Here is a 27,824-nt window from a genome sequence, read left to right as displayed (position 1 = left end):
TTGATGCAAAGAAAAAAAGGAAGGCCATGCAATGTTATTGTAATGCAATGGGGACAAGTCCCAAACTCTCAAGGCCGATATATTTCTTGGATTCTCCAGAAGAGTTTACTTGTAGGGTTGAAGCCACACTAAAAAGCTGTGTATAGCAGTTTTTCTTGATAACAGACAACTTGGTTCCGTCTATTCATGTGGATTTGGCATTAGCATAGTCTGCTCTGATGTGATAATGTACTAAGTTTATTTTGTGGCCCAGGGTCTTTAATTGTGCCAGGTTATTGGTAAAGCAATAATTGACAGGTGTGTTAGTCAATTACAGATTCCTCAGCTTGAGTGGTACAAACATCCGAGGGTTGTTAATGTTGTCCAGTTGTGCTGACATGGCCTTCGATATGTGGTTTCATAGATATTGAAACATGGCTTTGTTTTGGGTCTGACTGACTCAGAAGATGGGTCGGACAGATTTTTGGGCCAGTTAGTTTTTGTGGGTGGTTCTTAGTGGCATGAGTGACCAAGACAGTTAAGCAGAAAACAGTTCATGGTTCAAGTCAAGACTAGGTCAAGCCTGATCCTAGTGCCTTGTGCAAGCAGGCATGTATCAATTGAACACATTGAAGTCTTGTTGTCTCCTTTTTCCTCAGTAAAATGGACACACCTGATGTTACTCAAATCATTTTGGATACTAGTTGGAGGTTTAGGGTTATCCCAAGTTCCTACAAGAAGACCGTGTTTTAGCGTGGAGTATGAAGGACCACTAATAACAATGAAACCATTATTAAACACTAATTGAACAACTTAAGCAAAGAGTCTTGAGGGCAATGCTGGATGTGTCACCAGACTTGTAAAATCCTTGTAGATGATAACTAGACTACTGCCATCAGGTTCCCTTTTCCTTCTTCTCTGTTTTTACATATTTAAAGGAATGGGGTAGGCATTACTCTAGAACTGCAGGAGAATTATCTGCAGAAATTATGCTTTAGATTGGTGTTCCACTGAGTTCTGAATTCCGAGAGGTAGGCAATTTATGTTGCCTGATGCTCAAAACGGACAAGTTACTTACCTTTGGTAAAGCCTTATCAGGATCTAGCCGCAGATTCCTTACATTAAATTCCTCCTCAGGCACCAGACTGGATCATAAAACTTTCCAGCAGTACCTCCGCGCTTCGGTAGAGGGTGTCGAGCGACTCCGCAGCTACGTCGTCTCCCGGATGTGATGTCAACAGAGTCCATATAAGTCCTCCCCCCAACTGTAATCTCCCTATTCTCGGGATCGAGAAAACAGTAAGAAACCCACGGAAACAACAAGTTGTAGGTATTGCCGTTATGTTCTTGTTTAATGTACACAATAACATACAGGAAAAGGTAACTAAAAGAAGATGCGATGAGCAGTCTCGCTAATAACAAGTTTAAATCATACGATACCCATCAGTCGCCTGCCCTGTTCCCAGGAGGGCCAAGGTCCAACCGTCCTCTGCAGAAACACCGGTCCCGATGTTCGTCCAACAGAGGACACCGTGCTAAGTAACGGCCGAAAATGCCGTTCGTGTACGACTGATGGGGTAGGGACTGTAGACGGGGGTAGGGACTGTAGACGGGGGTAGGTTAGCACGAGAGACAGCGTCCTTGCGCTGTGCAGACACTCGACTCGGGAACGCCCAGCCGGGCACTCTACCGAGGGGTCTGGAAAGATATTCAAAGCCCAAAACAGAGACGCTGCAATCACCCCCTATGGTGTGCGTCTGTCACACAATCCACCTAGGGAGCGTAGAAACCAACGCTCAACCCAGACTCCGCTGCATTGGATCCGAACGAGCAGCCGCTCGCTTCCTGCAACTAGTTCCTGACTCCAGAATGGCAGGACCGCTTCTTCGGCAGATGCAAGGTTCGGTGTCCCCGGTTAACAACGAACAGCGGGACACAGCTTAACGGCCGGCAAGAATCAAAATATCCGACAGCGTTCCCGGCGTCCTTTGAGTCTTAATTATGCATTTCTGTGTGCGCGCTGTTCGCGCCAGGCATGCTGGATCTTGTGGTTCCTTGTCCACCCATGACGCGGTGAACGGCGTCTGATTCGGCTGTTGTGTCCCGAGGTGAAGCTCCGCGTCCCGGGGATTCTGACACCAACACACTAACGTCAGTTTCTTTGTGACCATTTCTGCGCCAACAACATGGAGCAATGTAGAGAAACAGTCTCAAGAAAAATGTGTGCTAAAAAGGGAAAAATCTTGTATCAACAAGCACAGATTGAAAGAATTGAAGTAGAAAGCAAAGAGGGGATCTAGAAGACCACAGGGCCCTCAGTTCACAGAGTGGGGAGGATGGGTCAGTAAGGAATCTGCGGCTAGGTCCGGTCCCTACCAAGGCATTACCGAAGGTAAGTAACTGGTCCATCTGACAGAGAATTCTTGCCGAAGATTCCTTATCTTAGGTTGGGATACCCAAGCAATACCATCCTTTGCTGCAAACCAACCTCACCAAAGATCCCCAAATAGGAGAAGCCGGTCCAAAAGATGGAAGGGACCAGACTATGCGAAAAATGATAGGTGAAGCAAGGTACTCACCGAAGGACTGATCGCTAAAAGGACCACGGGAAGCCCGTAGGGAGCAGAAAGCTACAAGACTGAGAAACACGGTATAGAACTAGAAAAAAAGGCAGCCCTAAAGAGGGACGCAACATATGATTGGGGGATGCAAGGGACCAAGGACAATAGTCCATAGAGTCAAAGCTCAAACCAATGGAAGGAGCATACACAGCATGCTCAGCCGCAGCTAACACTTACAATGAATAAGAGGAGCCACCGATCGTCAAGGACCCTATCCTGAGAAACCAATTTCGAAAAAAGAGACCTCTAATCATAGAATTATGGAGAAAGAGAGAACGATGAAAGCTGAAGAGCACACTAGAAAAACAATAATGGTAAAAGAAACCTCTCATGTACTGAGAACCTTGATAGATATAAAAGGCATCCTCCGTAACAATGTAACAGACGCTCATTGATGAGAAGGAAGAAAACAGACAAGTACAACTAAGAAGGTTGAACCGGACCACCAAGAAGGGTGCAAGTAAAATACAGCAACATACACAGTATATGTGCAAAATGTACACAAATATATATACCTGAAGTACAATACATCTACAAGCGATGCAGGCAAGAGATTTGTTGTATACATGTAGACATCCGAAGATAAATGTATACAAGAGTAATATGCATCAAAAACACAGTAATCTCCATAGAAACACAAATCATACTGGGTACAGTAAAAGTACATCCATTACAAAGGTAACCCATGTTCTCCAGCAGTGAGCGAGAGAACAAGAACTGGAGAAACTAGGGACACTCTAAGAACAGAGGTAACCGAGTAAGGATGGGGATAAGACCTCTTGCCCTTGTCATAGAAGAGGATACAATAGTAACTGAGGCAGAGACAGAAAGACAAGGCTGAGAAACCACCACATAGTGACAAAAAAGAACAGGAAGAGGAAGGCATTGCCTACTATGGGAAAGCAAGAGCAAACGTCCAAGAACCAATGCTACTGAAGAAGGAGGAGGAAAGATTAAAGAGGAAGGAGGAAGAAGGTAGAGGAGGAGGAGGAGGAGGTAAACGAAGGCTGTTGGAACTAAGGTTAACAGATAGTTTATCATGACACTCACACATTGCCCAACTTATGGAAGCAGAATACACAGGTAAGAAACCTGACTAACGCTTCATGGAAACTTAAGGAAAGATAGGATATGCCACAAGAAAAAGTAATGAAATACTCAGACCAAAGAAGGGGGTTAAATGGAACCTCTCCAATAGAAAAAGGTGCGTAGGGGTGTGGGGGGGGGGAAGAGACAGGAAAAAAGGGAAACACAGCCTCTTGTGAATATCAGACAAGGTACCAAATAATCCAGGGGACTGGTGTCCAAGGTGAAGGGAACTGGAAGAACAGCAGACACAACAGCTACTCCATGGTGCGATGGCACAGATCTATAAATAAAATAGCCGCAGGAGGCAACAGCAGCGGTCGTACCCCAAGTAGGTAGGAAGAACACCGAAAGGGGGAAAACACATAAAAGAACACAAGACTGCTGAAGATAAACAGCATCACGAGCACTTGAGAAAGTATAAAAGGGCTTGCTCAAGAAAACAGTGCCCAAGTGTAATTTGAAATAATATGCCAAAAAGATGCCGATATCACAAGACATTAGGTAGGTGGAGGCGTGGAACCCAACCCTGAACCAATAGGAACACATTAAGAGTAGGTGAAAATCCATGTGTACCACAAAGTAAAAAAGAACAAAGAGAAGGTCCAAACCAAAGAGTGTCGAAGACAAGAGTGAAAGTAAACTAGGCCAAGAGTGTGCCTGCTTGCAGTACCAGCGCCGCCCATCTGGAAGGGCAGAGAAAAGAGGAAGTCCCTATAAGGGATACTAAGTTCATAGATAGATCACAAAATGCCTCTAAGGAATACAAAATAAGGTTAATGAAAATGGGGAACAAGGCTCTGGTGCATACGCACAACATAAACAGAATTCCCGCTACAAAGTAAACATTCGGGTAGGAAAAATCAAGTGGCAAAAAGAAGCTGCATGAACAGACTCCCACGAGACCGCAAAGCAAGGTATGTTCCAGATGGCTTGAAATTAAACCTGTACCTGACGGCATGAATGATAATAAAATTACCTGCAGAAAGCAGGAACACCACACCGGGTTTAACCCTGGAAGGGGGAGAATACTACGCCCTATGAAGGCCGAGCAGAGTCAAAACAAGGGGAAACAAACTGTCCCCAACAACCCTAGTACAACAACAGAGTTAAGACACCGTACCACCAGGACTATTCCTGAAAAGGTATAAAGCTGAGTAGGCATATGCACCAAAAAGGGAGGTGCCATAAAAAGGCATACCAATCAAGGAAGTTTGCACAGCCTCCAAAAACCTGGAAGTATGCAACCTGGTGCGCCGACAGAGAGCAATGGAAGAGGCCGTAGCCCAACCAACAGAATCGGTAATATCCATACTACAGCAGATGCGAAGTGTGACAGCTAGTTGCCTATCTTGCACCAGGGGAACAGGAGCACTCGGCGCTAATCCGGAAGGGAGGGTATGAGGTGTTGCACAGAGACACTCGAAGCATGGGAGAAGAGGGCGAGCACACAAGAAGAGCAGCAATAGAAGAAGATAAAAAACACCTACAACAAGTGTCAAATATCCTGGCCTCCCTTTCAGGAGGGACAGGCAGAAGAACATGAATATTTTGCATGGCGAAAGCAGTGTGACCCACAAAGCTTTCAGTAGAGGGATGTCGAAGGAGACAGGAGGGATCTCCGGGACCAGGCGATGCCGGTAAGAAATAGAGCAATCCAGAGGGAGCCCTTTTTCAGGTTTATTCCAAACACCTAACAGAACATCAAAAAGACAGTCACTATAAGAAAGTGCAGGCTCAACATTAGACAGGGCAGGGTGCAGAACATCAGTTAAGGATTCTGTTGACAATTCCACCAAAGGGAGGTGTAAATCCAGGGCAACCGAAACTCGATTGAGCATGTCAGACAGCACAGAACTCACCCAGTAGCCAAACCAGGAGGAGATAGGAGGCTGGCAAAGATTCTAAGCAACAGGCATCACCCAAGTCAAGTAACCAGTTAAACTGTATATGGGGTGGTACCGTGACCGGAATTGGAGGGGGACCCACCACACCATCTGGAGTAGTTCCACAGCCAAGGTCCTCAGAAGTAAAAACCAGAGGGGAAAAATCTTTGGAAGCCAGCTCAATCAGCGCTGCATCCAACACCCTGACCGAAACCAGCCAACATCGAGAAGGCGACGCCTTGACGTCAGAAGGTACATCAATGGGCATCATTGGCACTACTATGAGAGTCAGCAGACAAGAGCTCAACGCCAATATTGTAGTCGGCAGATAAGAAGCAGGAGCCAAAGATAGAAGGCACAATGGGCTGTGATTCAGCGCCGCTGAGGTGTCAGACAAAAGAGGTTGAACTGAAGCAGAGGGAGAACCTTTCAACTGGGTCATAGGCATGATGTCATGCATTTCCATGGGGCTCGAGGGCACTCCAGTGGGAGGGGACGACCCAAGAACAGACAGGAGATACTGAGAGTATTGCCTCATGTGGGTCAAAAAAGGGGTCTCAGTGTGAGAACAATAATTCTACTGATTGATATTAAAAGGAATTAATCAACAATGAATGAATCCGACATTGTTTTAATTCACAATGAGGAACAATATAATAAATATATTAACACTTCATCAATGCATAAAGTAGGTTGAACAGTGCCCAGGAGGGGGAGGAAGGTGATTGTGTGAGGATAGTGTGGTAAAGGATTGTGACAATGAAAATCAAGAAAATATCAAAAGTTACATTTGTGTTTCAATTACAATACACAAAGGACAAATGAACTGATGGTTCACTATACCGATATATACAATTGTCATACTCCAATAATGCAACCAATGTCAAATATATGTATGGAGTTGACGTAAAGGGAGACGTTGTCGACGTTTCGACCCTCAGGTTATCGCAGGGTTAGTCAAGCCCTTGCAGCGGGGTCTTCATCAGGACAGGGAGGTGGGCAGGCAACCGTTAGGCTTATCACTATCTTTTCACTGCTTGTGTCATCAAGATTAATATCATAATGCAATGGAGGTGAAAAAGAGAGGTGGAGGAAGAGGCCAGCCCTGGGGCGGCGTACCAGTCAATATCAGCGTCGTCCAATAGGATCGGCGATGGTTGAATAATATGTAGCGGCGTGCCCGTCAATATCAGCTACGTCCGGAGGGATCGGCGATGATTCAAGAGTATAGGGATCAACATCGATTGGTGAGTTGACCGAATGCCGATCAGATCAGGCATCAAACTGCGCTCACGTCTGACGCGAGCGCAGTTTGATGCCTGATCTGACCTGAAGACCGCCTTTGACTTGGTCCCCAGAGACCGCCTATGGCTGGTCCAGGAGGAGATGGGGATTCCTTCGCCCATCTTGAATCTCTTGGCTCGTATGCATGACGGAAATTATGCCCATATTAGATGGGGATCACAGGAGCAAAAAACTGATAAGATCCCTGTGAACAGAGGGGTACGCCAGGGTTGCGTACTGGCCCCTACACTCTTCACACTATTTGTGAATGGTGTAGTTTCCTTTCTGCTCGATATTAATGCTGATGCCCCGGTCCTGGCGGGTGATAAAGTTCCCGCGTTACTCTTTGCGGATGATACGTTGTTAGTATCAAAAACTCCCGCAGGATTGTAGAAGCTGTTGGACCGCTTCTGTTTGTTTTGTAAGCTGAGGGGCCTTGCCATAAATACTTCTAAAACCAAGCTTCTTTACTTTAACCCGAGTAGATCGTCCAGATCTACCTTGTCTCTCGATGGGGTGTCTCTGGAACGCGTAAAAGAGTTTGACTACTTGGGGATTAGAATTTCCGATAAATTTAAATGGCAGCCACATATTGATAAAATGGCGCTAAACCTTAAGAGGGTAGTAGGAGTACTGGGGAGGGAACACCGTGCCTCCACTTCCAAGCCCATCGCTCCTGCCCTGGATATTTATGCTGCAAAAGCTCTAGGTTGCGCCCTTTATGGTGCAGAGCTTTGGGGCTTCGATTGTGTTGACGCCCTAGTTATTGCAGAGAACAAGTTCTTTAGGGAGCTCGTATAGCTCCCAAGGGGTACCCCAACCAAGCCACTCTTGAGTGATCTGGGTCGCCGTTCCATCAAGGACCTAGCCACTCTGCGCCCTCTTTTATATTGGGCCCGGCTATGGCGTACCCCGGAGCTTGCAGGGTACGCCGATGGCCTAAGAGAGGTCATGAACCTTCAAGGGGCCCACAAAATTAGTTGGTTAGCTAATGTAAAGAAGCTTCTATTGGCAACGGGCCTTATAACTGCTTGGGAGTCCGGGGCACTGCTATCTAAGGCAGAAACCAAGCGAGCCTACTGGGCGTGGGTCAATGATCAAGAGCAGAGGGATCCAAATCAAGGTAGGCTGACAGAGGCGTTCCGTCAGCACAAGCCTAAGCCTCGCCTGGAGCCCTATCTAGAAATGACTCAAACCTGTGTGCCTGTTGCTTGGAACCAGGGACCACTCTGTTGCACTTAGAATACTTAAGACTGATGCTAGCACAACCTTAGTGTGTGGGGTGGCCAACTTTTTAAGTTGGGCTTGGCTGATTAGGCTGAAGGCTATTCGATGAATCAAGTATAAGCTAAATATCCTTTTTTTATATATATATATATATATATATATATATATATATATATATATATATTATATATATATATATATATATAAATATATATATATATATCCACAAAGCTGTCAAAGTTTAATACATTCTTAATTATTTACTGTAACATAAAAGGTTTTTATATGTAATTTTTAATGAACTGTGTTTTTAACTGTAAATGTGCTTTTATGATATTCTACATATCGAAATAAAGCTTTGTTGACTAGATATGAGCCATCTGGTCAACAAATAAGCGATGAGCAGTTTGGTGAGGGCGCTTGGTACATGGCATGGAGTGCCTTACGTATGAGGCAGAGTTTTGAAAATTCCTTTTTCTTTAACACAAAGCCAACAGAGCTATTTCAGTGCTGGTGTATTGCAACTGTGTTGTTTCAGACCAACCAGGTGGGCTTCATATTCTGAACACCCTCTAAAGGTCTGAGAGATAAGTGCTAGATGGTTATGTGCACAGGCTGTTTGCAGTAATCCAGGTAGGCCACGGTCACAGCGAGAATTGGATAAAAAAATGCTGAGAGCAAGGGAGAAATGTCAGAATCAATGTCAACAAACAGATGGTTGAATGGGTTTTGCAGAGTTTAAATAGGAGTAAATGACCAATTACTATCAAAAAGTATTCCCAAGTTATGAGCTTTATTCACAGTGACAAGTAGAGAACAATTAATCAGGTCATGGTAAAGGGACAGGTTGTCAGTCTTATCACTACTGCGCACAACCAGTAATTTAGCATCAAAATGTAAAACCATGAAAAGCAGCAAGGCAAGATTGGGACAAGATATGGAGGTTGCCAGGTTCATCCTCCTCATGCTTCAGGTGCAAAGGTGAGTCATCCACATGCATGTGGTAAACTACATTAAGACCCCAAGATGTCCGGGTTTGGGGGCAATGGAACATATAAACACTGACGAGTGTTGATAACAAGGCTGAGCCTGAGGTAAGCAACATTTTCTGGATATTCTGGAGAAAACTTGGCCCTGTTTATCCTGAACTGGTTTTGTAAGTAAGATAAAAACCATGTCTATGCATTTCCCCTGATGTGGCACAAATAGACAGTCTTTCAATTAGCATCTGCAGGTTGATGGTGTTTAGGAAGGATAAGAGATCCAGTAGTAGCAATGTGCATGGATTTTTCTTTTCATTTATGGTTATTGTTTTCTAACATGTAACAATGCACCACATAACCAGTGACAGACAAACAAGGGCTGCAATCCCATCACAGCCTATAGTGAACCGTACATTCACATTTATCCAATTACACACCAATCCAAACTTGTCCCGCCCTCTCCATCCCGTTTATCGTGAACACAGTCAATGCTTTAATTTTGTCAGCAGCAGAACCTCTGTATGATTACCATTCCCCAAAGATCCTAGTCTATTTCAGAGAGCTATCTGTGCTTTCATAATCCTGACGTTCACTCAGGATGAACCAGTCCACATCCTCTTTCAAGGCAGCTATGACAGGTGGCGCCCTAGCCCCCCACAGCCTGGTTATATTTGTTTTTGCCACTCAGGGACCATCCTTCATGTATTTGGGTATCCTTTCTTTCCACCAGATGTTAAGGATGCATAGCTTTGCATAATATGTAATGTGGGACCCTATTACTCCAGTTATGTATGTATTTCCTGCTTCCCCAATACTGCTGTATCTTGGGGCATTTCTACAAGTTCTGAAAGAAGGGCACGTCCCTAGAACAATTACTCAGACAGTCCTCTGAGTCCGTTCAACGCATTTTCTGCTGCGCCGTTTGGAAGCAGTAGGATCTATGCAAAATCTACAATTGCACCACTCTAAAACATGACTGGATCTACACTGCCTGTGGGGCTCCTAGGGCCACTTCCAACTCCTCCACAGAAGTTCCTATGTCCCTCTCCTTTAACTTCTGAAGGAGATCGGGCGAATTATTAGGTATCTTTTTAAAGATCAAGGAGATTGTCTCAATGCGCAAGGGTGACCCTCGCCACTGGAATCGAGTGGTTTTTCACTGTACACGAACACCAGCTTTTCAGAAAAACATTTCTAGTAGGAACTATATTTCAGCATTCTAAACGAGGTAATGACAAGTTAAGCTCACATTTTTTTTTTTACTTTTAAAAGCTGAATGGTCAAATTGTCTTTGAACATCTTCCAATCTCCCAAAAACCCAGGTGCAGATGAACCATAAAGAGTGCCTTTATCACTACTTACTTCAGGCAGATCTCCACTGTCAATGTGTTCAGGTTCCAGATCTTCACTGATGTGTCTCCTGGAGCGGAACACTCTGTGGGCCTCTTGCTGTATGTGCCTGATGTTACTGTCAGACTCGGAGGCAACATCACTGGATGGGAAAGCACGGCCAGAAGATGAGACGAGAATGAGGAATAAACAATGGTATTAAATGCAACAAAGACTGAAACTAAATCACAACGACATACACACAAGCAAGCCTGACAAAACCTCTCTTGCTGGGGCAGATCTATTATTTTTTAAGAAATATGAGCAAGTGGTTTCTAGCTCAATAACATTTCATATAGAGTCTTATAGTTATAGGCGTTTCTAAAGGTGAACAAAACCACCTGGAAGCAGTAAAACAGGTAATCAATTAAAGTAAGATGTTTTGAAGTGTGCACCAATATTGCTGCTAAGAAATAAAACCAAATAAACAGGTCTCCTGGGGAAAAAACACCACACTGTAAATCTGCTAATACCCGTCTAATGATCACTTTTCTACCTCTAAAATCACTGTTGATTACAGCTGGGCTATACACCAATTTCACAACATTAAAATGCTTTGAAATTTACACTAGGCTCGGTCGATGCCACTGCGTGGTCCTGTTGTTGTGGTTCACGTAGTAGGTGCGGCCGAGATTGTCCACTTTCTCCTCCCATCCTGGGGGCATTGGTGGTGGTGGAAGCTCATGCTGATGCTGCGACACAGATTCGCTTGAGTCGACTGCGTCCCATGCCTGTGGTTCAACATAAAAAAAGACAGTAAAAATATGTTAATGTCACCCTTTGACTGTGTTCATATTTCTAGACTACAGAGAAGACAACTGGTTATGGGAGCGCAATAAATGGTTTGGACTCCTCAATTCTAAATGGCCGTACATCAAAAACTCAAACAGAAACTAAGGGCGGTCATGGCTAAGCAGAATTTTCATATTTGCCTCTCATCTCGTGTTCTGTAGGCCCCATAATGATTGTTTAAGTATCACAATCTTGCACGATTATTTAAATAAACCTTAATCAAAGTAGAAATAAAATAGGTGGCCAGTAGGAATGAGAATTTACAGAGTGCAACCAGCAACTTCAGGAAAGACGTGTCCAGGTGCTAATGGTATGACATATTCATAGGTGACACCAAAAATCACGACTAAAGGTAGGTCCATCCCAGTACTGCCACACTTTTATATAGAGGTATTATACTATAGTGATTTAACCAGGCACCCTTTCTACAACATAAGAAATAAAGTCATTACTTTGTAACTAACCAATGACGATCAATCAAAAGGGCAGTGAAAAGTACAGACTGTGAATTTTAACATCCTTGGTTTTCAGGTCTATACTGATAAAGTAGCTTTCGACACACCTTACTGGATGAACAAAAAAGCGCTTTAAGAAGCACTTTTTAGAGAGGGGCTTTCGGTTCGGCCACATGTTGATCGTCCTCCCAACAGAATATGTTTGCCAGACATTGTCTGCTTTTGCTGGAAAAGAGTGCCTATTTTGAACAGATTGTGCTCAATACAGTAGGTAAGAGTTGGTTCGGGTGGCAGGCCAATGATCAAGGATATAGATCTGATCATTGGTTCCTTGTAAAAACGTAGGCTTGACCTGTTTAGAAGACCTGGATTACTGTGAAAAGCAGACGTTAAAACCAATAGACCTTTATGAGTGGAAAGTTATTACACTGTGTTATAGCCTGTAGACAATTTTTTTCTAACAAATTATCACAGATTACTATGATGGGCAAGAGTTTTGGTTACTGCCTCCGACCCTGTTTTTTTAAGAATTAAATTGTTTTGATTTTTAACACATGGCTCAACAGTGCAGCTGCCTGCCCATGTTATAATCAGAAACAGAGCTGTAGGACAGTACCAATAGACGGGCCAAAGCTCCATCCACTCTTTTCTGCACGTATTTGACTGAAAAATGTTGCATTAGTCCATTTAAGTAGCAGTTCCATGACTCACAACTGATAGAGGCATGGTTAACGTTGATCCCATGTCAACTACAGCAAGAAGCAGATTTTCATGGTGTAGCCCTATAACCAATACAGTATGAAGGGGTTTCACATTGTGAAGCTTGACAAACATTATAGGAAGGGGTTTACAAGGAACTGCTTGCTAAAACTATACAAAGAAGCTTTACACCATCATCAGGGGCGTGCTTTCTGTACTGTATGAGGAATGTGTTCTTTCATTGTGAACTCAATGACAAGTACCACTGGAAGAGGCTTTATATTTTGAACTATTTGACACATACAATAGGAATGAATTTTACATTGTCAACTCTGACAAATGCAATAAGGAAGTATACCTATTTCATTTGAGGTCTAGCCATAGTATATTCTTGGTGTCTCTATAAGGAGGGCTAGTGTTCTAATCAATGAATACTTCAGTTCTGTCTTAATTATGTGACGGACTTCTCTAGGCACAGACAATCATATGTATGTGCAAGTTAAAACCAATAGGCTTGCTTTATTGATTTTTAAGTGTGGTGGCAAAGGCAGTAGGCCTCTCATGTTACATTGTGAACAACTTAAGAAAGGCTGTAGCTTTAACCTTTGAAAAGCTACATATTTTCCAACAGGCTCATACAAGGTCACTGCTGGTTTTTAGTATTTTAACCTGCTGGTTCACAACTGTCTCACCTATAATAGAACCAGACTACATTTACACGGGAAGAGTTTCCCTGTGATCCATCTTTAGGGAACACGATTTGCACTCTGGTGAATCTGAAAGGCCCATATAGGATTGGTTCAATTTATAACTCCAGCTGTAATCTAATAAATATTTATTTTGATTATAGTATTTAATTGGGTGTGCATGAAAGCATCTTTCCTTTTTAAAGAAAATACACTGGCTGAATACTAATTTATTGAGTGTAAATGCTGTGTTAATGCTTCATTCCCACAAATTATGAGACAATATTGTCCACCATCTAGGAAGTGAGCACAGCAAAAGCACACGTGTGCCAAACCCCAATATTTTATTGAACATTGTGAGCACCCCATTCCACACATATGAAAAAAAAATTGGGGGGGGGGGGGGGGAGCATTTAAGTCATGTACTATTACAGCAAATTAGCGGGTAATTTTTCAAAACAATGGCTTTCCAACATTTAGGCCCCCCACATGGCACGCACAACACATTGTGTAAAAGCCAGCCAATATGGGAAAGTCATCCCAGCAAATAGCATAGGTTCAAGTCACTTATTCATAGTCCCATAGTGGCCAATGAAACCGAAAATCAACGGTGCTGAGCTTGTGTCTTCCCCCATTCCATAGTCGGCTTATCTGTGTGTGCTATCTGATAGGCATTAGGAGTCTCCATGCATTGTTTGTTTTGGACAGTATAGATGTAAGCCAATGGGAAGTGGGAGAACGAAGAGAAACAATAACAAAATAACCTAAACAAGTAATAAACAACTTTTGAACTATGTCCCCAACTTTTGAACTATGTAGAAGGGGTCTGGGACCAACCAGTCCACAGGGATGTATGTAAGTGCACCATACATATGGCTAATGGCGGTTGTCCTGGGTTACTGTTACTCATTCACCAGCGACACTATCCCCGTACACATCTCCTTCCGCGCCAAGTGACCTGTGGCTCCACCTTCAGGGTTGTTCGAGTCTATGTTGTAATAGCATCAGAAATCTTCCAAATATTTCTCATTTGGGGTATAATATTTAGTTGAGTACGCATTAAAATAAGGTTCCAAAAAACTGTCTGGACACAAATTTATTTGGTGTTATTTTTGCATGTTACTCAGTTGTACGTTTATAGCCCACAATCCATACGAGAGAATGTCTTGGATTGTTCTGCCCCATTAATCTGCGAGTCAAGTCATTGTGTACCCAGAAAAAGACAAAAAGTGACGGTTTTCCACTGAAAACTGTGGGGCTACTGCAAAAGGAAGAGATTCCTGTTGTGAACTCTTGATAAACACACATGGAGGGGGGCTGTAAATTGTTTACACTAAGAATACTTATGACACCAATTTTTAGTTTAGGTGGTGCTAGAGAAGTCTATCTTCCATTGTGTACATTTGTAATCTTAGGTCTAGTATTAGGTTGTGTTAAAGTAGCTTTTCTTTTTAAAAGTCAAAACACAATTAATAATTATTGTGCACTTTGTGGTGTTCTTTAATGTTTATTCAGTACTTTCAGATGCTTTAATGTATTCTTTTTAGCTTTACCATTTTTAGCTACACAGTTGACACAATTACAGTTACAACAAATTGCCTCAACAAAACGCTAAGCTCCTCAAACTTCATGAATCTCTTATTTCAGTCGCATGATGGATGGTAAATAAACTTTAGAAGTTGAATGCAGATAAAAGGGAGGAGTTGGTTCTAGATAATCAACCTTAGACTTAAACCTCCAAAGGGTAGTCACTAGCTGTCAGATTCCCACCAGCCACTGCTACAATGCCGAAAAGCTCTGGTGTTAGTATTCATACTTATCTTCTGCCCGCATTTCACCATTATCGCCGGTCCAGGTTTCTCCTTTTTTTTTTTTAAAGCGCTTAAGGAAATTTCTTCCTTGCTCTGAGTTGAAGGGAGAAGTACGGAGATCGAAGCAGCAATCCCATCATATCTGGATTGCTGGAATATAGTCTTGCTTGGCTTCCCTATTTTAAGTCACCTTCAGAGTGTGAAAATGCAGTTTCTACCTCTGTTACCGGTTTACCTTCCTGTTCACACTACTGGTGAATAAATGTATCTGGTTTGAGACATTTTTCATTGCACACAAGGTATCTGCTAGCTCGGGTCCTGAATAGGTCTGCTCTCTGCTTCAGCCTTCCAGGTCCCCTCACATACTTCCTCTAATCATGCACTTTTGGTTGTGACATGATCCATCACAGAAAAGCGGACAGACTCTCTTTCTTGGTTCTGGGTCTATTCCCAGAACATCACAGGTAAAAGACTACACATGTGAGTGCAGAGTGTAGCACACTAAAGCCAGATTGCTGGCATTGCCAATGCGGATTTCATTAAGTGAGCAAAGGTGGGTTCTCCTATCCCGTCCTCAAATAGTCCTTTTGCAATATGTTGGACACAGCACATGGCAAACTACAAATATGAAAAGTGTTTGTTTACTACCGGTCCCACTGCTGCAGGTCAGAACAGATAACATGACCGACATCTATTTATGCTACTGTGAAGTTATTTTTAGATAAACCATGGCACAGCTGAGAGCGTGCGTAGGCTTAGAGGGGGAGAAAGAACAAGGCTGACGCAAATGAATGCAGAATAATCGTGTCGCTGTATTTAAACCAGCTTCGTGAGATGCAGCATATCGGAAACAAATGAAATCTAGGTAAAGGCAGGTAAGCACTCGAACACAGCAGCAGCAAACAAGCCAATGTGCCCCTCTGAGGATGCACATGCTGCACTGCAAGAAACATGGGAACATGAGGGAATACACAGCATAATCTCACCTGTTGCCACTAACTTTAGCATGCTAAGCACATTTCTAAAGCACACCAGCCCCTAACCATTATAAAGCAGGGTGCGATGGGCAACGGTAGGGTCGCAAAGTAGTGGCTGTTATTTCTACAGCTATGTTTATGCTGCCCAACCATGGTTCCGTGCAAATCAGTCTGCAGAAAGTTAATAAGCATGGGGCAGATTTCCCTTTCCAACTTTTGTGACAGGATGGAGACTTGTGGGGGCAGCAGACAATGTCTTACATTTGCACAAAGCCTTCTCATGTTTATTCAAGTCTTTGTTCCCTACATGGAGACAGAGTAAGTATCACCGGACTGCGAGCTCAGCCTCAACTGCAGGTGCAAACCACTGACACAGTATTGCAAATCAGGAGGAGGAAGTTGCTCCTCCACCATACGGAGAAGGCTGCTCGTACGTAGAGTCTGATGTGAGGGGCTGGATGAAGCACTCTATTTTCTGATCCTCTCACTGCTTGAAGAAGGGCGACCCCTTCCAGAACAAACAGCCTGCACAGTCAGAATGTAAAAGGTGACCAACCGTCTTCAAGAAACAGTCCCAGAAGGATGAATAAACCACAATGGCAAAACTCCTAGAGAATGTTGCAATGCGTAATTGCAAAGATGAGAAAACGGGAAAATGGTAAGGCACCAAACCTAACCAGAATCAGATTAGCAAAAAGAGCCAGTAATAGAGGTACAGGGTTTCTTAAGCCCGACAAACATCTTGCTGCAGAAAAAATGGTGCACCAGTAAGGACAAAAAAGACAGCCGGAGGACGATAAACGTTGAATGTTTTGCAAGTAACCTATCCATACTCTGGGTTCTTTCTATATTATAGAAACAGTAAGCAATGTCAGAGGAAATGTTAATCAGCCATCATACATCGGTCAAAAATGTATATCCTTATCTGAGTGGCAGCCATCTTGAGTCAGCACATGTAAGAGTTCTGGCAATGCCCATGAATCTGAAGGAACAAAAATCAAGGAGGAGAATGGAGGCAATATCCGCTTTTAGTTTTCACAGATGTGCGTCTTCTATGGCTGGTACATAAAACGAAAATTTCAAGCATGTATGGTCAAGCAATCTCCCCTGTGGACCAAAGAAAGATCATGGCCATCCTCAAGAACATCCCCTTCATCACAGCAAGTAAGTTAACTATTTCAGGATGTCTCCTGCATAGAGCAGAAAAGGGTGGGGAGCAGCGCAATCCGAACCAGTCGAGGAGCGGGGTAGTGAAATATGGAGCACAGTAAGGTTTGAGGAAGCGATGCCTCGAGGATTGATACCACTGGACGCAATACCAGACCGCCTCAAGCAAATTCTAATTGTGAAATTGAGTAAAGGCATTTGTAAGTTTGGTCCAATACTGCTTTTGGAAAAGTGCGGGATTCAATTGTGCTGAAGATGCTTGAAACACCAAGCTCTCCGATGAAGGATAAGTCAATAAGAATTGTGGAAAGTAGACCATGTGCCTATGGTAAATATTGATCTGCCTGTGTACGGATGGGCCCAAAATGGATTTTTCCCAGGCAGCCATCATCAATTCCAATAGAACCTTGGTGAAAGAAAGAAAAGTGTGAGTTGCCAAAGACTAACGCTATACTTCATTAGAACGATGGATTCGGGCTTCACGAACAGAATGGGCAACTTAAGCGACTCCTCTGCTTTAGACATAGCAGCTGTGAAAAAACAAGCTTTCGAAGAATGAGGGTCTGACAGACAGGGATTATCACCTTACTGACATATATCAAGACCAATGTCATTTGAAGGTAAATAATTTTCCCTCCATTCCCCTGAAATTCAATTTAGGTAACTCAAGTTCATTTGAATCAGTGCCAAGGAGTTCATCAATACAGGAGAACCTCTAGGTCCAGGGTAGTGTTTTTCAGGGGCTGGCCTAAAAAATAAAGTACTGGGCACCACACCAACACCCACTGACCACGCACGCAACCTGTGATTCATCCTGGACTCCTCTCTCACGATGCCCAAGCAAGTCAATGCCATCTCATCCTCATGTTTAACACCCTGCGCATGATCCATAAGATCTTCCGGTGGATCCCTACCGGAACTAGAAAGACGGTCACCCAGGCCCTCGTCACCAGACGACTAGACTACGGGAACGCCCTATACGCAGGAACCACAGTCAAACTTCAGAAAAGACTCCAGCGCATACAGAACGCATCCGCACGACTCATCCTCGACATCCCTCGCCACAGCCACATATCAGCCCACCTGAGAGACCTGCACTGGTCAGCAAAAGGATCACGTTCAGGCTCCTCACCCACGCCCACAAAGCGCTCCACGACATAGGCCCCGAATACCTCAACAACTGCCTCACGTTCCGCACTCCAACCCACAAACTCCGCTCTGCCAGCCTCGCCCTCGCCACCGTCCCACGGATCCGCAGAACCACCACCGGAGGAAGATCATTCTCCTACCTGGCGGCCAAGACATGGAACTCCCTCCCCGCCCACCTATGACTGACCCATGACCACCTCACATTCAGGAAACACCTCAAGACCTGGCTCTTCGAGCAGTAGCAGCACCCCCGCTCCTTTCAGCGCCTTGAAACCCTTACGGGTGAGTAGCGCGCTCTATAAATGTATTGATTGATTGATTGATTGATTGGGACATTGTCAACAGGATTTGAACCACAAGACCTTGGGTGAAGTATTTGAGGAATTCGGTGGATACTGAAAAAGAGCTCCAGAGCCATGTTGGTAAAGGATGGAAAAAGGAACTAGCACAATCATCCAAGGGGCCATCATATATCGGCTGAGGTCACACTTCCTGGGAAGGTATACTGTGAATGGAGTTGTGTAGTGGTGCTGGGGACCTATTGCTCCAGATTCTTTCCAGATCCAATGTAGCTGGCACATATACACAAGATAAGAAATATGTGGGAAGAAGTATTGATCAAGAAGAGGTCCAATTGGATAGCCCATACTCTATCTCTTGAATAGAAATCACACGTTCTATTTTCCAGTCTCCTCCCAGAAACTAGTAATTATGCTCTGCAGTCTAAGAAAAAGGCGTTTGATCAGATTTATGTTTCCAAACTTTGAATTTCTATTGTGCCAAATTTGTAAGGGCCCTGCAATTAAATGCTCATCAGGCTTCATGGTTGTGCTTTAGCCACTTCAAAGGAAGTGGTGGGTATTACCCTGTCTGACATTCATCCTTTCTGTCTCCACACAAGAAAGATCCGTTGATCTTCTATCCCCTGGCATCTACCTTTCGTGCAACAGAAAATGTTGTGGCAGGTTTAGGTTTAACCAGAGCAGCGATCCCTTAAATCAAATCTGCAAGTTGGGATCACTGCCTATCCCCACAGCATCTTCAAAGCAGCAGTACTCCTGAGCAGGCCTATGGAGAATTAACCCATACCAACCTTTATGAGAGTGAGTGTGCAAAGAGTTAGCGGGATGGAGCCCAACACTAAGGACCACAAATCACTGAACATATAATTTACATATGTCTTAAGCTCACAGATTAGTGTCTTACAAGCAAAGCACAAACAATCAAACTCACATTCTCATAGTTGTGAGTCGATGGGTATGTAATTTAGGAATAGTCTAGGCATTTTTATTCATTGTTAGGTTCCTGGTAAGTGATTCTTAGGACTGATCGCTTCAGTTTCCCCAATGCATATTAGAGGTTCCAATGAGATAGTAGCAGGTTCAATGCTTCAGAGGTCAGCCCAGTGGTAACTTCCAGATGTAATGATATTTTATTTTTGCGATGTGCCAATGATATGGTTTGTGGGTTAAAGCCCCACTATTGGGTTTTTGAAATTCCTTCAGCAAAGTCATGTGGATTAATACAAGTGTATTGAGACACTGTCTTTGAGTGTGGATGGTTGGTGTCCCTTTTGTTATCACGTGCCCTGTTCTTTGTTTACTTTGAAAGTTTCAAATTTGAAATACTCTACACAGAGGATGGCTCAGATGTCTCAGATGTGGCAACATATCTCAATATTAATCTCCAGTTTTTAGCTGCACCAGGGAGCTTCACTTCTGTTGCAGCAAGCACTACGTGTGAACACATCTCTCTAAGTAAGCTGTCTGGATCTGTGGTATTACGACTGCCAACCAAAATAATACAACCATGCTTGCAGTGCCTTCGGGATTTTCCCTGGGCCCAGCAAGCTCGATTACATAAGGGATATGGACTCTTCGAAATTAGGATCTGACTAATGTTTAATTACATCAGCACTGGCAGGGATCCAATAGCTTTCCTTAAGATGTGTATTTCATAGGTATGGCTCTAAGAAGTCATAGGTATGGCTCTAAGAAGGGCTGTGGTAACATGAGGTTTATGCCAGAACAACTCAGATCAGCGGGCAATATGCTGCAGTAGTGTGTTCCCTACAATGATCGCAGTCTCCTTCCTGGGCTCATCCTTATTACAGTTACTTGCTAAGGTTCAGCCAGATGGAGTTTTGTAATGGTTAAGATTTCTGTGGACACCAGTTGAATATATGAATTTCAGTCATGTATGGCAGGATGGTACCAGAGCCATTGTGGTCCTACTTCATGTAAACTGGAGAATTTGTCCATGAATCAGTAACTAATAAGGTGAATTCCAGTGAGGAATTCTCAGACTTAATTCTTTCAAGAAAATCCATTTATAAAGAGTTGCAAGTAGAACGTCTGTAAATGGTCGCACTGGCATCCCTTGCACGGAAACCATCAATGGCTGAATTCTTTGCGAGGTTATTGCTCAGAACTTTCCTCCTTTGAGTACCTGATATTCAGCGTGGATTTATCAAATTCTTTTCTGTGGTCATAATTTCCTAGGATGAGGCTAGCTTACTTCACTCGAAACATAACGTACCCTTCCAAATTCTGAACTAAACCAGGTCCTGCTGCTATTCTCTTCCTCCCCAGTGAACCTCCTTTTTTCTCTATTAGACTTACTCTAGACAACAGAATTAGACCTGTGTTATTCTTTTGCAGTGTAGATTTTGCAGGGCCACAAGGGGTAAATCATGTAGATGTTTGACTAATTTTGCTATGGTCTTAGAAATGGTTATTATTAACTGCCAGTTACTTTCTTTAAGTATTCAACATGGTTGACCTGGGACAATGCTAGTTGACGGTCCTGCTAAAATATGCCCATCTCCGTGCAATCCCTCATAGGATGATTACCATCTAACCATTCATTCATCATCATTAGTTCTATTTTGACATTTTTCAATAGCCTCACCAGTTTTCTCTTAAGTGAAACTCTTAACAGTGGTTCCACTGCTAGAGGGTACTGTGGCTAATCAGGGGATTCTGAAGTTGCAGCTTTTTCCACCAGCCTGAGCTCACCCACTGATTAAGAACATCTTTCTCCGCAACATAAATGATATTGTTCAATGTACTCTCTCTTTCTGCCGTTCTAGCCAAACCACCTCTTTGGAAGTTTAACTTTATGTTCCACCAGCTAGGTTGGAGACTTTTCATAGCAGAATAATTCAGTGCTGATTTGATTACTTGGCATACTTCACAGTTCTGCTCCTCTCTCAAGTTTCTTTGACTGATAAATTTGGCTTCTTTTAATGGCAAGTATACAACACATATCTTCCCTGGAAACCTTATTTGCTTGGAAACTGAGTGCATGTGTCTTAACCAGACTCCTACTTTCCTTGTGGCTAATTTTTTAGAGCCCAATTAAAGCTGTTCGCTTGCGATCCTATTGGTCTTGTACTTGGAGGGGATTCTTTGGGCCCTAGAATTGGAGGGTGTGGGCTCTCTTGTGCCAAGCTATCTTTCAGCCTGTTCTGATATAGCACTCTTGAAGAAACCGTATTCCCTCTTTAACTGTGGTACGCAGAACTTTTTCAATCCTCAATAGGTTTGTGCCAACCACTTTCTGTTGATGTCCCTTTCTGAAGTCCCTTTTGGAAATGCTAATTGAGCCTTAATGCAGTACAAATGGGGGAGGCCTGTCAGGTTTCCTTTAGCTGTCTTTTGACTTACAAAATAGCCCATCTCTGGGATTCAGTTTTCAGGACTCTCCTCTTTGCATTTCAGACACTGAGCTGTAGAGCTGCATAATTTCAGTTTCCAAGATATGCACTTTTGTATGGAAATGCATTGTTATAGCTTAAACCCAGCTAGCATCAGCGCAGTACTGTACAGTATGGGGTTCAGACGAGCATTTGGAGTCACACACATTATGTATGAAGGGGTTATAAAGCATCACAATGTAGTGTTCTTAAAAGAAGCACATCTTTAGATAATTTTTTAGTAGGGGGAGGTTGGAGTCCTGGTTTTTACAAGGATGTTAGAGCAGGCTTGTGAATGATACAATGCATCGTAAAGCTAGCTCAAGGTCTTCACCTCCCTACCTTCAAAGCACAATTTGGAAGAATTCAACCACTTGCTACTTAAGGCACTCTTGGAGTTTACATATGGCTGCAGGTTGTCTTCTGTGGTTGTATTTTAATTGTGCTCAAGTGTACCCTCTGTTTGCAAGGACTGTCACAGGGAAGATGGCTGGGGTAATAATGGCAAGAGAACTTCCCTCTAATCATAATTATGCCACTCTCAAGTCTTCCTCGTCACAGCCCTTTGACTTTCCCTGAGACACAGCACACACTAAGAACACAAGTTCTGCCTGCTTAGTTAAGACAGCTGTGGGTAGAAAGCCATACATAACAGAGGAAGGAGGACAATAGAACTAAAAGGTTTTCACTGTGCAATAAATAACTAGAAATGGATTTGAAGCAAGAACAATAGTCTTATGTTTAAGTGTTGTGTCTTTGGTGCAGGGGCTCAACTCGTTCTTTAAGGATTATAACAACTCATGGAGTCATGAAGAATACAGGTAACGAATCGCACCATTTTCTACCAAACAAGACATGCCAAAGAAAGGTCTATGAAAACTGAAACTGAACTGAAAATTCCACTTGTTATTACTGCATTATTAAATTTAAAAATCGATCCAAAAGGAATTCAGGTTGGAGAGAGCGGGGGCACATCCATGATGCCGACGATTTGAAAAGGCTAAAATCCATCAAATACATCTGCCTGAAATGCCCACCAACACAATGGAACAACATGCTCCTAGCAGAGCTAGATGATAATTAAGCTAGTCCCGTACAGGCTGACCTCTGCAATTGGGCCGAAGGAAGAGCTTCCTGGCTCGAGGCTTTGACGAGTCATGGAGACCCCAAACACAGCAGCGAGGCATGTGTCAATGGCATGCTGGGCGGAGACGGACTGGATCAGAAAAGGTGCTTGGCCACGGGCGGAAGACGTGCAGGGACGCCAGGCCAATGTGGAAAGCAACATAAGACCTGCAGTGATCTGAGAAGCCTGCTGGGGACTGTGCAACGCACCGGGTGAGGGACTGAGAGATCTGGGGCCTTGGCCACCTGAATTCTGTCTGGGAGAGGCTGAGGCCTGGCTTCAAGAGGAATATCCATCTCGCATACTACGGAGAAGAAGAAGGACTGTTAACGTATACCTCCAAGCACCTCCAAGCACGTATTGTATGAGGTAGCAGGCGTGAGCACTGGATACTGAAGAAAAACTGGGGCACCGTAGAACCCTGGAAGGCAAATAAAGATGATGGTGGCCTGCACCTTACAGCACTGGCATATCGCTGGTCTCATAGACCCGTCGTGCCAGCACAGTTGATCACAAGGACCAGGCTATTACAAACAGCTGGTGGGCCCTCCCACACTGCACTTAGTTGTGAAATGATCAATACATCATTAAGGGCGGTGACAGTCTGGTGTTGTAGTCTCAGGAAAGATACTAACAACTCGAGTAAAACAGAGGCTAAGCAGCCCAGACTAAACTTTGTAGCAAAGTCGTCCGTGATGGAGCAGGGTTTTGCGAAAAAGAAAACCTGCTTGAATTGACACCCCCATAATATTTACTAACAGTGTGCAGTGGAAACTAAAGTATGATTTACATAAATACACGGGAAACCGCTTTGGGCATGCGTGCCTTAATGTGAACTAATGCATGAAAGAACTAGGCCGCATTTCGCATCTTGCTTTAAAAATAATAATAAATAATGCCGCTTTTGCTTGAAGCTTTGTTAAGAGTAATATTAACATGGGATAGTGCAAAGGTGGGTGGTAAACAGAGAAAAGTGCATTACATGTAATTAATAAATGCCTATGTTTTATTCGTCATAGTGAGCTGAATGGGCCTACATTTCCTAAAATTGACATGATAGATGGGGGCTGGAGAAAAGCATGAATAGCCCAATAAATAGACAGAAAAGCTGATCGCTCCAGAAGAGTGCGAAAGCCCAAGGTTGATCAGCTGCGGAAAAAACATTGTTTGTCAGCCAAGAGACAAGACTGGCCGTGGAACCCAAAGTCAGTGTATATACTTCTTCCGCGGACACAGCAAAAAGGACTAATGTGAAAGATGAAATTTGTTACATGTATCATGAATGAATAAATAATTGACAAGTCGAGGATCACGTAATGAGAATGATGTAAAAACAAAGAAGACTGTAGAATTATGAATGTGATCAAGTTGTTGTGATTGACCACCCTCCAAACCATCCAATGAGTGTCTGAGTTCCGAAAATTGTTTCAACTACTGTGGGTTGGACATGTAGATTTTAGGGTATAACTGGGGTGTCCTAGGTGTGGGGTTAGCAGCTGCTGCAGGAGAGAGCGAGAGTGCATTCGAGTGATAGAGGGGTATTCATCACTGTCCGCCGGTTTGCAGAGAGGCTTAACTGATCCTGCCCCTGTCCCGTTCCTGTATCCTGAAATCTTTGTTCCCTGATTATCTTTGGGTGTAGTATAGTTTCATGTTTTCCTACATTTTGCATAATCATTTTCAAATGTATTTCTGTCCCTGAAACTTGTGTCTCTTAATCTATCCACTCCTTCATATGCATTTTGTTCATATGATGAGTATAACACTGTTTGCATTTTTGTTGATGTTTTTCTCTCACTTTTGTGAATTTTCTGTGTTTGCCTTGTAACTTGTATGCAATTAGCATTCTTTCTCTCACATTATTTTGCGATAAACTTTATTAATCTTACCGAGAGACTGCGATTATTTAGCTAACTAGATAGAAAGATAGTACTATTATTACCATCAACTTCTCAACTAATGGTCCATCGACCAGAGGAAAGAGAGTTGACATGCAGGTTCAGTTATGTATTTAGAAATGTCAGATATGATGGAACCTGTAGAAAAAAACAATTGATCATGTCATTAAAACTTGACCCCAGAGCATCAGGGATTTGGGTGAATATGTATGGGCATTTATATGTGATGTTATTGAGTATTGATGCCTGATTAGGTGTCGCGCTGGATCATCCGCTGGTTCCCAGGAGATTCAGAGCGAAAATTATGTAAGAAAAGAGCAGAAACATGGACTCAACAAGATATCTAAAGCTTATTAAAGGAAATGAAAAGCAGTTGAACTTCATAGATTCCAAGACTGGCAACTTCACAACATAACTATACAACCTAAAAGGCTGACCAGACAAACAAACACCCATGGAGCGGAACCCATTCTATGGGGAAGAGGTAAGCTCACTTTGTACAAGGACTGGGTTTTGAACCTGGACACGTGTAGTGAGTAGTTTGAGGATTATGCCACTCTTTCTAAACACACATGGCCTACAGACGACTGGGACACCCTGCAAACATACCTCTCTTATCTGGACATGTAATTGACTCACTCATTGTCATGAGACGTTTGTCGACATGAGGAGCTTGCAGTGAAAACAATGATGTGATTATCTGATACAGCTGAAGTTTCAATGTACATGTAACGGGGTGTAAATGCAATTTTAGGCCTGTATGGTATATGAAAAACCCCAAGTGGAAATAAAATATTGTAATGTTTCATTATGTATGTACCTATTGCGAATAATAAATGAAAAAGTCACATAAATATCCTAAATTTAATATTGCAATGATCGCTGTGGATAGTCTGGCATATTTGTGAAGTATGTGGATATGGTGATCAATGGTCATACTATTAGTGAAAACTGAATTGTGCTGATAAAATGAAAGGAAATATACCAGGGGTGTGAAATTCCTATAGCCGGACTCCCAGGACATATTGTTTGGGTCAAGGACAACAAGTTTTCATGTTTATTTGGACAAGTAGGCCCAAACCAATGCAGCACAAACCCTTTGGCTGCCAGTTTACAGTACCACATTAAGGATCGGGGAAGGGTATTGTCTGCAGTTAAAGTAATATTTGTGTCAATATGTTAACCCTGTTTGAACTTGTATGCATGGTTCTTTAATACAAAGTCTTTCTAATTAGGGTGAGTGCTCCAAGGAAATGTTCGAAGTTCGGACTACACTACTGACAGTGGTTCCAGTTTAAAAACGTGTACACACGTTTGTAAAGCTTAACAATATGAGGCTACATACAATGCTCCCAGAATATTTTATAATGACATGCCGATATCTGCAGAACCTTGAAAGCAAGACTGATGATCTTTTGCTTTCAAAATATAATGTCCACAAAATAAAAATCAACTAAGAAAAGAAAGTTTTGCTAAACTGAACTTGTAGGAAACTTTTCTTTGAAACATCATTTAGTAAAATGTGTTGATCCATGCTAGTAAAACCAAAAATATTCATAATGGAAAACCAGTGCAAGAAGTTACAACAAGATGATGGAAAACATGAACATAAACAAGTATTGGCAAAGCCAATAGGCTTGATACTGGAGGTCAGCCTTCTGGTTTTGTCAATGGGTGTCTTGTTTTGACACGGTTTTTGTAAAACTTTGTGGCAACTACCAGGCCCTCACTCTTATAACACATATTGGCAAAAAGCAATAATATTTTTTGGTCTCAAAAAGCACACAGTGGCACAGGTGTCCGTGGCACTAAACAAAACTACTTTGTGTGCTGATATGTTCCTTGTGAAAGAGCAGAAGCCAGACGATCAATCGATCAAAGGATAGAACTTTAATAAAAACAAAAGTTCTTGGTTAACTCCGGACCTAATTAGGTGCCCAATTTTTTAAGTAAGTGACAAAGTTTCACCCATGGTACATGTCCTTGCAATAGTGCAGATTCAGGCTTTCATGAATTCACAACAATTTACAGACGTAGGACAAGAAATTGTACTTCTAGAAAATATTAGTGAACTGCTTTTTGGCACAAGCAAATATGTAGGTGTAGGTTTGCTCATGGGAAAATCTGTTGAGCATTTACAAGATCACTTTTCCCCCAACCAATTTTTTCACCAAGACTGCCACCATTAGGAGTGAATTTCCAATCTTTCTCAGCGTGGGAAAAGATTACAGAAAAGCTGGCGACACCCCTACAACATGCACTTTAGTAGGTCGGCACACTCTCAAAAGTGCATTCCAACTCTGGAACTATTGCTTAACGCTACCTCCAGCCCCAGTATGTAGATCTGTGGAAAGACAGCAAAATAAAGGAATTGCTAGAATGCTAACACTAGCAATGAGCCTAGTATGAGCTCTGGCATAAACAGATAGGCTAATATCAGATCTTTTATGTAATGAGATAGATTGCTGCCATAATTTGTTGCTGCACTACGTAGCACCAAAGGGACACATGGATTTTTTTACGGGACAAGTAGATTTATTAAGCAACCTGCCCCATGAACAAGTAGTTTTTTTTATAAAATTCCACATTCCTGTAAAATCAATGAAAACGAACCCATATTTTCACATTTTTAAATGAGGACTGAAAACCAAAAGAAAGATGCAGTGACTACCCCTACCACAATACTATAGGCCGTAACAGCAGAAAGCCTTATTGAAAGCAAACACCTGTGAAAATCTGTCTTTAAACTTGCTTCTTCAGGGGTAGGTTCTTTACTGAACAGGGACCTCTGTATTTTACCATTTAATTTCAAAGTAACTGAAGTGTTGATTTTCGGAAGGAAAACTTCAGCTTGAGTCTCTACCTCGTGGCCAACTGACCTCTGCCCCACAATGACCTCCACTACCCATGCC

At 42.9% G+C, this 27,824-nt stretch overlaps 1 protein-coding gene across 24 annotated transcripts in view; it reads right to left on the bottom strand.

Moving 5' to 3' along the window:
• Positions 1-27,824, bottom strand: part of NEDD4L (NEDD4 like E3 ubiquitin protein ligase) — a 1,578,130-nt gene that overhangs the window by 492,731 nt on the left and 1,057,575 nt on the right. For all 24 annotated transcript variants that reach the window (XM_078674880.1, XM_078674887.1, XM_078674878.1 and 21 more), the window contains 2 exons: positions 11,023-11,186; positions 10,429-10,558 (listed from right to left, as the gene is read on the bottom strand). In XM_078674880.1, the coding sequence (XP_078531006.1) occupies positions 10,429-10,558; positions 11,023-11,186 (294 nt within the window). The remainder of the gene's footprint in view (positions 1-10,428; positions 10,559-11,022; positions 11,187-27,824) is intronic.

Source organism: Lissotriton helveticus, chromosome 2_1 (genome assembly GCF_964261635.1).
Source record: "Lissotriton helveticus chromosome 2_1, aLisHel1.1, whole genome shotgun sequence".
Lineage (NCBI taxonomy): Eukaryota > Metazoa > Chordata > Amphibia > Caudata > Salamandridae > Lissotriton > Lissotriton helveticus.
This window is presented reverse-complemented; position numbering and strand designations above follow the sequence as displayed.